The sequence below is a fragment of the Brassica oleracea genome, chromosome C7 (assembly GCF_000695525.1).
Source record: "Brassica oleracea var. oleracea cultivar TO1000 chromosome C7, BOL, whole genome shotgun sequence".
NCBI classification, from domain to species: domain Eukaryota; kingdom Viridiplantae; phylum Streptophyta; class Magnoliopsida; order Brassicales; family Brassicaceae; genus Brassica; species Brassica oleracea.
In genome coordinates, this window is record NC_027754.1 from 24,376,023 (window position 1) to 24,388,201 (window position 12,179).

At 38.7% G+C, this 12,179-nt stretch overlaps 3 protein-coding genes across 3 annotated transcripts; all 3 read left to right on the forward strand.

Annotated features, from left to right (window-relative positions):
- Positions 1–1,573: 1,573 nt before the first annotated feature.
- LOC106301426 (dolichyl-diphosphooligosaccharide--protein glycosyltransferase 48 kDa subunit) lies at positions 1,574–4,552 on the forward strand. The gene is made up of 13 exons (XM_013737817.1): positions 1,574–1,947; positions 2,047–2,183; positions 2,271–2,396; positions 2,551–2,604; positions 2,712–2,825; positions 2,992–3,047; positions 3,131–3,172; positions 3,286–3,361; positions 3,470–3,541; positions 3,646–3,771; positions 3,899–4,003; positions 4,095–4,178; positions 4,262–4,552. Exons 1-13 carry the CDS (start codon positions 1,674–1,676, stop codon positions 4,307–4,309), a joined length of 1,314 nt encoding a protein of 437 aa, XP_013593271.1. The 5' UTR covers positions 1,574–1,673; the 3' UTR covers positions 4,310–4,552.
- A 1,676-nt stretch (positions 4,553–6,228) lies between these two features.
- LOC106305587 (UPF0496 protein At5g66670-like) lies at positions 6,229–7,432 on the forward strand. Its single transcript, XM_013741944.1, is given in 2 exon segments — positions 6,229–6,363; positions 6,365–7,432. Coding segments are annotated over 2 exon segments (1,203 nt in total).
- A 2,630-nt stretch (positions 7,433–10,062) lies between these two features.
- Positions 10,063–11,628, forward strand: LOC106304773 (UPF0496 protein At5g66660-like). Its single transcript, XM_013741165.1, has 2 exons — positions 10,063–10,141; positions 10,219–11,628. Exon 2 carries the CDS (start codon positions 10,249–10,251, stop codon positions 11,440–11,442), a length of 1,194 nt encoding a protein of 397 aa, XP_013596619.1. The 5' UTR covers positions 10,063–10,141; positions 10,219–10,248; the 3' UTR covers positions 11,443–11,628.
- Positions 11,629–12,179: the final 551 nt, after the last annotated feature.

Here is a 12,179-nt window from a genome sequence, read left to right on the forward strand (position 1 = left end):
AATTTTTCATAGAAGTTTAAAAATCATTTTATTTTCTATAAACATGTATAACTAATTTATAATCTTTTATGCCATACTAAGTCATGATATAATATTTCTTCATATTTTACATTAATAACCATTGTTTTTATATATCGTCTACAATTCTCTAATTACGTCTATTTGTTCAATTTTGTATATGATATCGAATATTCATCATAAATAGATGGTTTAAGATGCCAAAAAAATTATTTACTTGGTGAATATAATACATCAAATATTACAAATACATCATTTAGTTAAATAAATAACCATAAACCGAAAATTCATACCCGCGCTGGCGCGCAGGTCAGGGTCTAGTAATAAATTAAATCGGAGGTGAAACTTGGTGCTATTTTGTATACAATGTGTAACTTCTAACCAAATTATATATTTAAAACAAAGTTGAATGATTCCATGCAAGATGGTTAAAAGTAAACTCTAAGGAAGGATATCATCAAATTAATCATAAATTAAATCGGAGGTGAAACTTGGTGCTATTTTGTATACAATGTGTAACTTCTAACCAAATTATATATTTAAAACAAAGTTGAATGATTCCATGCAAGATGGTTAAAAGTAAACTCTAAGGAAGGAAGGTCAGGGTCTAGTAATAAATTAAATCGGAGGTGAAACTTGGTGCTATTTTGTATACAATGTGTAACTTCTAACCAAATTATATATTTAAAACAAAGTTGAATGATTCCATGCAAGATGGTTAAAAGTAAACTCTAAGGAAGGATATCATCAAATTAATCATAAATTAAATCGGAGGTGAAACTTAGTGCTTATTTATAGACAATGTGTAACTTCTAACAAACTATATATTTTACTTCCTTCTCACGATATCTCTAATGAAACAAAATATATAATTTGTTAAGTGGTAAGTCAAGGCGATCTCGTGCTTACGTAAAAAGTGCACCTAAATCATATCAGTGATTTGTTATATAGAGTGGTCGGACTTCGGCTCTGATAAGATATGGTCTTCTTAATTAGTTTCTCTATTAAATTATACTTGTAGTCTTTTTGACATGATTGAATAATTGATCTTAGTAGTTGAATATTTGGCGCGACCGTCGTAGCAAATATTACGCAAATTAAATAAATTGCAAGGAGGCGGTCCAATTGATCTATTATATATGTCACAATATTACCCGCCCCAATCAATTTATCACCTGCCACAATGATTGGTTCACTGTTTTCTTTCTTTTTGATATAAGAAAATAACGTAAATTGGATGGAGTTTTAATCATATTCTAAAACTACTGTTTAATTGGAAAATCCCGTATACACTTACGCGTGAACTCATAAGTTACAAGTGCTAAACTTATTACTGACCAACAAAATCTTTAATCTGATGTAACCAAAGAGTCTAACACTCTGAACCATGCTGAAGCCCATGCTACTTTTAGAGAACGGGTCGTCGTGACCCAATTACAATATCATCTAGGCCCATTAGTTTAACGCCTTTTAAATGTTTTGAGTTTTGGCCCAGTTAATGAGTAAGAAGACGACATCGTTTCTGAGTACGTAATTGTCAACGCCTGGTGTTGTTAGCTACGATACGAATCGTCGTCGGGTCTGCTTCTTCTTCACTATCTATTCTAGACTGGGCGATTCATTCTATACCCGTGAAAAAACCCTAGGTCGCAAATATGATGAACCTCTCGAGATCCGTCGCGTTGATCTCATTATTCCTTCTTCCATTGCTTAGCTTCTCTTTCTCCGTCGATAATCCGACGGATCGGCGGGTTCTGGTTCTGCTCGACGATCTATCACTTAAATCCTCTCATTCCATCTTCTTCAACACTCTCAAATCGCGTGGATTCGATCTCGATTTCAAGCTAGCTGAAGATTCGAAGCTCGCGCTTCAACGGTACGGCCAGTACTTGTACGACGGGCTCATCATCTTCGCCCCGTCGACAGAGCGTAAGATCTGAGCTACCTGATCGCTAGTTTTGCATATATATATATATATATATATATATATCTGGGAAGCGATCTGGACATTTTGCTCTTGTGTAATAGGGTTTGGAGGATCACTGGATTCGAAATCCATAGCTGATTTCGTTGATTCGGGTCGTGACTTGATCTTATCGGCGGATACTTCTGCGTCTGATCTGATTCGCGGGATTTCCTTAGAATGTGGGGTTGATTTCGATGAGGTTCGTCTCTCATTATCTTCTTCATTGGAACGAAATGCGAGATATGATTTTTTATTTTATTTTATTAGCTATTTTTGTCTTCCGTAGGATTCTTCGGCTATGGTTATTGATCATTCCAGCTTCTCTGTCTCTGATGTTGACGGAGACCACACCTTGATTGCTGCAGACGATTTAGTTAAATCCCATGCCATTCTAGGAAAAACCAAGATTGAGGTAACTTTCTCTGCTTTGTAAGCTTAGTTATGTGACTTATACTCATCATAAGTGGCTTGTGTGCTTTTGGTTTTAAGATAATGTGTGTAATATATGGGATGTTAAGGGCTTATGAGTAGAGATACTTAATGTGTTTTGTTTTTTTGGATAACAGGCTCCTGTGCTCTTCAGAGGGGTTGCACATTCATTGAACCCTACCAACAATCTGGTGAGTCCAAGAAATAGTTTTCGATAAGTGTGTAATATTGATGTGTCTTCCTATGAATTACTATGCCTTGATGTGAGCATTAACTCTTGCATTAACTCCATTGATAGGTTTTGAAAGTTCTTTCAGCTTCTCCCTCAGCTTATTCTGCTAACCCGAGCTCGAAGTTGTCGAGTCCCCCCCAGCTCACTGGGTCTGCTATTTCGCTAGTGTCCGTCATGCAGGTTTGTCTCTCTCTCTCCTGTAACCAGATACCGTATATGCACCCTTGGATAATTTGATGTTTCTAAACGATCATGTTCTTAGCTGTACTCAACTCTACACTTGAGAAGATTATTTTCATCCAGTGCGTTGAGCTCACAGATTTTGATGTGTATTTTAAAACTGCAGGCCAGGAACAATGCTAGGGTTGTGATCTCAGGCTCGTTGCAGTTGTTTAGCGACAAGTGAGTAGTTTTTTAATTGTATCTCTCACGCAATTCATGCATATGGATGTTTCTGATTCAGAGATCTTGTATGCATGAGGCAGGTTATTCAGATCTGGTGTCCAGAAAGCTGGGAGTCCAAACAAGTAAGTACATGATCTGTAGCTATGAAGATTTAAGGATCTTTACTTTGTCAAAGGATAGATGTTATGCTTCGTTTTGAAAGAAACTTAACTGATCGTATGTAAAACTGTGCCAGATATGAAAAATCTGGCAACGAACAGTTCGTGACTGAACTAAGCAAATGGGTCTTCCACGAAAGAGGTCATCTTAAGGTATACGCAGAGGCTTTATTATTTGTTTTTGCTCTTTCCTCTCAACCTTGGTAGCTAGAGATCTGTTTACCTTAATGGGCACGTTCCTCACCTAGCTTATGTGTCCAGGCTGGTAGTCTTGTACACCACAGGGTTGGAGAAACAGATGAGCCAGCAATATATAGGATAAAGGATGACCTGGTATGGTTTCTTCTACATCTTCTGACCCACCCAAAGTGACAATTGCCTATAAGTTTAGTGTGTATCTGCGGGAAGCTTTTAATGTGGCTATTTTTTTATGGCAGGAATTTTCTGTGGAGATACTCGAGTGGTCAGGGAAGAGATGGGAACCGTATGTAGCTGATGATGTGCAGGTTCAGTTTTACATGATGAGCCCATATGTTCTGAAAACCTTGTCAACAGACAAGAAGGTGACTTATTTCTCTGATCCAAAACAGAGTCTTCTCTTATTTTTTTTTGGTTTGTTAGGACTTTAAGTTTCTTCCTCCATGTTTAGAAGTTGCAACTCAGCTTTGCTTGGTGTTGCGTACTTTGCAGGGTCTATTTCATACATCATTCAAGGTTCCTGATGTGTATGGTGTATTCCAGTTTAAGGTTGAATATGAAAAGCTAGGCTACACTACATTATCTCTTTCAAAGCAGGTGAGTAACTATATCTTTATTAAAAAAATTTTACTGACTTTCTAGACAAAAGACATGCGTGACGTAAAAATAATAATGAGGATATATGTAGATACCTGTGAGGCCTTACAGACACAATGAGTATGAGAGATTTATCCCAACTGCGTATCCTTATTATGGAGCCTGCTTTACCACTGTAAACCCCCCTCCCTATACTTTCACTCTTCTCTTTTTCACACCGACAACTGATAAAGGAGATCTTTTGTGCTTTCAATGCAGATGGCTGGTTTCTTTGTCTTCAGCTTTGTTTACCTCTACCATAAGTAGAAAATCTCGTGAAGGGTTCTCCAGTCGGATAGAGAAATAAAGGCCGATCTTCATTTCAAGTTTTTTGTTTTTTTTGCCAACAAGCATTAGTGAACACTTGCAACCTTTTTGGTTACCAAGATATTTTTAGATTGAACATTAGTAAACACTTGCAACAGTTCACACCCCTTTCTCTTCTCTCTTTTCCCCTTAGTCAAAATATACAAGTGCTGTATGTCCAAAACCAGGTTCATTTATAATCCATGATGGGACGGTGTCTGTGTGATAGGAAAAGTTTAGAGAGGAAATATATGGAGATTCCTGTGAGGCCTTAGACACAATGAATATGTGCGAATTGCATAAATTATTGTGAAAATGGACCGTGTTTTTCCACCGTATAGTATTGTGTTCATGAATACACAATCAACTAGTATTAGTTAGTAAGAGACTGACGCATGATTTTAAAGTATAATACTGGTATGAGAGTCAGATACCCATAAAATAATATAGAGTTTCGACTTTAGAGTAATAAAAAAAAAAGAGTGTGGAAAAGTCAAACTCGCTACTAAAGGGCAAAACAACAAAAGACAAAGTCAAAGACAGACAGAAGAGGCAACTCAGTTGTTCCTCTCCTCTCCTTCCCTCCAATCAATCACTCAATCGCTATCTTTCAGAGCAAGGAAACTTGTAAGTTGATATGTGTGAAGTTTGAATCTTAAGCTACTTTTTTGCCTCACTTTTTCTCCCAGGATTGAGGCTATCACATTGTGAGAATAGACCTTATAGATATAAACAGATGGTTTCTAAGAAGAAGTGGTTCTGTGGTATGTCACACATATATGTTGTATCAGCTCTTGTATATCTATTAAGCAGATGGCTTCACAACATAAGTATAACACAATTGCAAATAAGATTCAAAAGTCAGACATTTGATGACTACTGATACCCCTAGAGATTTGTGGAAAGAATGTTGTATCCGCGCGGAAGGGAGACCATTTAGAAACTTAAGCTTGACGTGGTTTAGTCACTAAAGTTTTCTTTTTCTTATGAAGACATAGAGAGTAGACAGGTGGGAGAGGTGATGAGATTGCTCCTGAGAAATCAAGACATGAAACAAAGATAATGATTAGAAAAGTTCAAGAAAAACGTAACTACAAATGTGATGGCCGGCCCCCTACGGACACCTTTTTTTTTAATATTGACTTAAGGCGCAAGTTTGGGAGGGCTCCTTTGGGATGGTTTTTGTTTATAATATATCAGTAGACTTTTGGACTTTCCTTATTGATCTTATTCTCTGTCTCTGGGATTAATCCGGAGAAAGAAAGAAAAGACTGGTTAAACGGAAGCATATGAAATCTTGGTGTAAGGAGATGGGCCAAGTAAATCTCGTAGATACAAACGCTGAGGTAAATTCACTCATAAAGATGATATCACAGTTACAAGAATCGTATTCATGTTTACAATGGCCGGTACTGGTGGGAGCAAGAGAAAGACCGGACCGGGAATCTTGCCATTGAGGCTCTTGGTCCCCCCCACCTGACATAATTTGATATTGACAGACTGACAGTGCAACAAACTGAATAACCAAGTCGAAACGCAAATACATTTCTTATTAACAAACTTGTTCCACAGGAAAACATATAAAGAAAAAAAGACCCAATCCTAGTACGTGACTAACTGTTGAGCTTGGGGATATATATATATATATATATATATATAGGATTGGTTCGAGCACAAGTAATCTCGACATCCTCCTCCTCTCTTCGCCAAGGTTTTCAGGTAATTTTGCTATGTATGTCTCTTCATCTTGCTTCTAATCTCCTTTTCTTTAATAAAGTTTTGTTCTTAACTCGTCTGTTCTGGTGTGTATGCATGCAATTAGAACACAACCTTTTGCTTTTTGCAGTTAGATTATCCCCAACCAGCAGTACGTAGTATCAATGGTGTTCTGTGGACTCCCTTTTCCTCTCATGAACTGCATCAAACCAAGTTCTCACAAGAACGGACCCAATACTTCGCTGGTCAAAACGGTCCGAACAGATATGGGTTCCAAATATTCATCAGACCTGAGTGTCTTACACGTTCGCTTGTCAACAAGACTCTAACCTCAAGTCCTTTGACTCTTCACTTCATCAGCGAACCAACAGTGTCATGAGGTCGCTCGCTGAGTCTCAATCTATATCCCAAGGCTCACTCATGGAAGTCTACGGGTATCTACTTGACCTAAACCGAGATGTAGTGAGCTTAATCATCGAAAGCAGAGAAGATGTCATTAACAACAAATATCTGAGTTCCTTGGTTGATGTCTACTTCAAAAATACCTCCAAGACCTTAGATTTCTGCAACACCGTCCAGAACTGCGTCAAGAAAGCAGAAATTAGCAAGCTTATCATCCGATACGCGGCGAAGCTGTTCGAAGCGGAATCGGTGGGCATTGGAGAAAATAATAATAATAATAATAATAAGAACAAGTATGCAAAAACCTTGGCGGAGCTGAATAAGTTCAAAGCCATGGGAGACCCTTTTGAAGGAGAGTTTGAGACTCAGTACGAGTCGGTATACGAGCAGCAGGTCCTGCTTCTGGAGGAATTGCGTAATCTCAAAGCAAAGCTCGATAAGAAACAGAGAAATCTAGAGATATGGAGGAAACTGTCGAATGTGGTTTTCGCGACAGCGTTTGTCTCCATTCTTGTCTTATCGGTCGTTGCAGCGGCAGTGGTCGCACCGCAAGTGTTGATCCAAGTCGCTTCTGGATTAACCACACCGATTGAGGTTGTCGGTAAATGGTGTAACGAGATGTGGAACAAGTACGAAAAGGCTGTCAAGATACAGACAGAATTGGTTTCAAAGGTGGAAGCCGGAGCGAAAGTTAATAATGTAGCGACTGAGAATATAAGATTCGAAGTTGAACAACTGAGAATTAAGATCTTGTTTATTCTGAATACTATTGAGATTGCTGTGGAAGAAGAAGAAGAGGTGTCGACAAGACTTGCTATGCAAGAAATCATGAAGAAAGTAGATGGGCTTACGGACAAAATCGAGGAAGTTGGTGAAAGTGCGGCTAAGTGTAGCAAACTCATTGGTTACGGGAGATTTTTGGTTCTGCAGCACATACTTGGCTTACCCACCAACTCGGTCTCCTAGAAAGGGAACTTGCCTTTAAAAAAAAATCATCAATGGGGACATCAAAGTTGTTGACCAGGTTGTTCTCTAAAGACTATGTTGGGCTTCTATCACTGGTTATGGCATTTTAATTTAGGCTTTTCAGGCCTCCTATGGGTTGTCCATTTGAAAGGACTGGTTTTTAAATTACTATGTACATAATATATTTCTATTACATTTTAAATTGATATTTTACCAATAAGTTTTCAATTCAAGTTGATTATAAGACCGGCATATGCAGATACCTGTGCGTATCCTTATTATGGAGCCTGCTTTACCACTGTAAACTGCCCATTGTCCATAACTTGCCTGGAGTTGCCTCTTCTCTTTTTTTTTCCACACATAACTGATAAAAGGAGCTTATCTTTTGTGTGTTTACAATGCAGCATCGTCTACCTATACCATACGTAGAACCTCTCGTGAATGGTTCTCCAGTCGGATAGGGTAAAATAAAGCCTGACTTTCATATTTAGACGAGGGAAAAAAACATTTGAATCTTGGTTTTCTTTGCCAACAAGCATTAGTGAACACTTGCTTTGTTAACAAGAAAAAAAAAAGATATTGTTAACAAGATATTGTTTGTTTTTTTTTTTTTTGATAATCCAGGGGTTCCCCACTTACGTGGATCATTCCCCTGGGCCCGGTTAGGCAGCGGTCCACTTCACCCGGGAGGGCTTTACCTGGGCTGGAGACAAGGCCCAACACCCAGTACCGCATTTGGTGACAGAATGGGCAGTTCGCCTCCGTCTGGCGTCGAACCCGTGAACATGACAATTGGCCCACGGGATCCTTAGCAAGTGAACTACCTCATCCCGTCAAGATATTGTTTAGTGAACGAAACAATATATTGTTAACGTACACTATTGTGTTCATGAATGAATACACATGCATTACAATCAAGTGATCAACTTTTTTTTTCTGATATAAGAGGCAGATACTCATACAATAAAATAGAAATTCGACTTTAGACCTAATAGTATAAAAAAAGAGTGGAAGTAGTCAAACTTACTAATATGGAAATCAACAGAAGACAGAAGTCAAAGACAGACAGAAGAAGCAACCCAGTTGTTTCTCTCCTCTTCTTCCTTCCAATCAAATCACTCAAAAGTTGTTTTTTTGAAACCTGTTTTGCGGTATGTCACACATACATTTGGTATCTGTTAAGCCGGTGGCTTCACAGCATAATGTAAAACACAAATGGAAATAATATTCAAAAGTCAGATATTTGATGACTACTGATACCTACCCCGAGAGAGTTGTGGAAAGAATGTATCCGCGCGGAAGGAGGCAAATCACAAACTTAAGCCGGACTTGTTTGAGTCCCAAAGTTTTAGTTTTATTTTACTATGACATAATGCCATCTTCGTTTGTACGTCTTGCATCCAGATGGTCTATTTAGATGTTTTATCTAGATGTTTCCTTTGGATGTTGTTCGTTTCTGTATTTCGTCTATGTATCCAAATGAATCATCTGAATGCAATTATGTTCGTTTGCTTTCATTTTTTAACTTGCATCTGCATCCAAGTGGACTTGTTAATAAATGACTAAAATATATTTGTTTTTACATTTTTAGCGGGAAAATAGCATTTTTACGGTTTTGGCGGAAAAATATGTTTTTGTGGTTTTGATGAGAAAAAGTGTTTTATGGTTTTGGCGAAAAATGCGTTTTTACAATTTTGGTAGAAATTTGTGTTTTACGATTTTGGGGGAACTGTCTTTTCGCGGCTCTGGCGAAAAATGCGTTTTTGCTAGAAAATGTGTTTTTGCGGGAAAATGCGTTTTTACGGATTTGGGGAGAAAATTGGCGCAATTGCAGTTTTGGCGGGAAATTGTATCTATAAACAAATTAGGATTTTTTGGTTTGAAAAAATATTTTTGTTTTAAAAAGTTATTTTTATCATTTATCATTTTGGACTGAACCAAATGCATCTGCATCCAGATGCACCATCAAGATTCACCCTCGTTTGGGTGAGAATGTGAGATTAATTTTTGAAAATTCAGCTGGATAATATATCTAGGTGTAACATTTTAATGTACAAAACGAGCATCTATCTGCATCTTATGGATTACGGGGTGAACAAACGAAAAGCACCAATATCAAAAGTAGAAATGTTCAAGAAAAAACGTAACTACATATGTGGTGGTGGTCCCCCTTTTTGTGGCCATATAAAAACTATTTTAAAATATTGACTTAACCTTTGTGGTGGTTGGTCTTTGTTTATAATAATTTGACTATATGTTGAAGACATTTGGCTTACATTATTGATCTTCTCTGTCTATGGGGATTATTAATCCGAAGAACTCGGAGAAATAGATAGAGAGAGAAAGAAAAGACTTTTAAAAGGGAAACATTTGGATTCTTTCTTGTGTAGTGAGATTGGCCAAACCCCTAGTAGATACAAACCATGAGGTACTATTCACTCATAAAGCATTAGAGAAACACAGGGAATCTTGACATTGAGATCTTGATCCCCATCCTGATAATAAGTTGATATTGACAAACCAAGTCGAAACGCAATATATTTTTTTATTGACAACTTGTTCCACAGGACTACATATAAAAAGACCGGAGCCTATTACGTGTCCATGTACAAGGTTGACTAACTGTTAAAGTTTGGAGATATATATAGAGAATTGGTCAGAGCACAAGTAAAAAAATCTCGCATCCTCCTCTCTTGTCCAAGTTTTCAAGTAATTTTTTCTGTATCTCTCTTCACCTTCACCTGATCTTCTTCATTTTCTTATTTCCTTTTTTTTTTTCCATTCAGATTATCCCAACCAGCAGCAGTAAGTATAAAATGGTGTTCTGTGGGCTCTTCTCTCCTCTTATGAATTGCATCAAACCAAATTCTATCAACAAGAACACTTCCCTGGTCCGAACAGATATGAGTTCCAAATACTCATCAGACCTCAAGTACTACACATCCGCTTGCCAACAAGACTCCGACCTCAAAACCTTTGATTCCTCCCTTCACAAGCGAACAAATAGTGTCATGAAGTTGCTCGCTGATCAGGCCAAGTCCCAGTCTATATCCCAAGGCTCACTCATAGTCATGGAGGTCTACGAGTTTATGCTCGACCTCAACCGAGACGTAGTCAAGGAGATCATCGAAAGCAGAGAAGACGTCAGGAACAACAAAGACCTGACTTCTTTGGTCGATGTCTACTTCAAAAACACCTCCAAGACCTTAGACTTCTGCAACACCGTCCAGAACTGCGTCAAGATAGCAGAGAACAGCCGCCTTATCATCCGATACGCGGTGAAGCAGTTCGAGGCAGAATCCGAGGACGCGAAGAGGAACAAGTACGCGAAAACCTTGGAGGAGCTGAATAAGTTTAAAGCCGTGGGAGATCCTTTCGACGGAGAGTTGTTGACTCAGTACGAGTCGGTGTGCGAGGAGCAGGATCTGCTTCTTGAGGAATTGGGTAAGCTGAGAGCAAAGCTCGACAAGAAACAGAGGAATCTAAAGACGTGGAGGAGACTTTCAAACGTGGTTTTCATAACTGCGTTCGTCTCCGTTCTTATCTTATCGGTGGCTGAGGCGGCATTGAGCGCGCCGATAGTGTTGACTGCGGTCGCCGCTGGACTGACCCCGTCGATCGAGGTTGTCGGAAAATGGAGTAACGGGATGTGGAAAAAGTACGAAAAGGCTGTCAGGAGACAGAGGGAGTTGGTCCCGAAGGTGGAGACCGGAGCGAAAATTAACAGAATAGCGACGGATAGCATAAGACTGGAAGTTGAAAATCTGAGAATAAAGTTGAAATTTATTCTGGAGACTGTTGATTTTGCGGTGGAGAGAGGAGGAGGAGGAGAAGAAGATGAGGAGGCGACGAGACTTGCGATGCAAGAAATCAAGAAGAAAGTAGAAGGGCTTACGGAGAAAATCAAGGAAGTAGGTCAACATACGGATAGGTTCAGCAAAGTCATTTCTTCGGAGAGACGTCTCGTCCTGCAGCACATCCTCAGCTTACCCGCCAACTCCCTCTCATAGAAGGGGTTCTTGCAAAGGATGTGTCATCAAAAGTTGTTGAGCAGGTTGTTCACTTGAAAGGGCTGGTTCAAAAAATAAACATCTGTTCACTTAATATTGTCTACTAGAATGATCTTTTAGATTCCATTTTAAAATGTAAATGTTAAGATTTGAGAGAAGATTTGTGAGAATGTGTTTTATATTTTTTATTGCTTATACCACTATATATAGTGGTTCATACAAGGTGGAGTCAAAGGGAGAATTGATTACAAAGATACTCTACATAATGACATGGTCAAACTCATAAAGACTAAGGTTGAATGAGTCTTCTATGTGGCTGGATGTAAACCCCCAATGGACTCTAGTCTTGAACTTGTATGGTCTAGGTTATGGACCATCCACTTCATGATTCATAACACTCCCCCTTGGATGCCATAACCATATAGAGTTTGTAACATGTTAATGTTGCCTCATTAAAACCTCTCCCGGAAAACCCAAAACTCAATGTGGTAAAAAGGGAAACCAGAGAAAGGAAAAAGAGTACAACACACATTACTCCCCCTGATTTGGACATCACTGAAGGTCCTTGAGTCTACGCGTGCCAATCTTGTTGCGTGAACTTCCTGAATGTGCAAGAGGGAAATGATTTGGTGAAGAGGTCGGCTGAGTTTTCACTAGACCGGATCTGAAGGACGTTGACCTCTCCAGCTTTCTGCAACTCATGGGTAAAGAAGAACTTGGGTAGAATATGTTTGGTT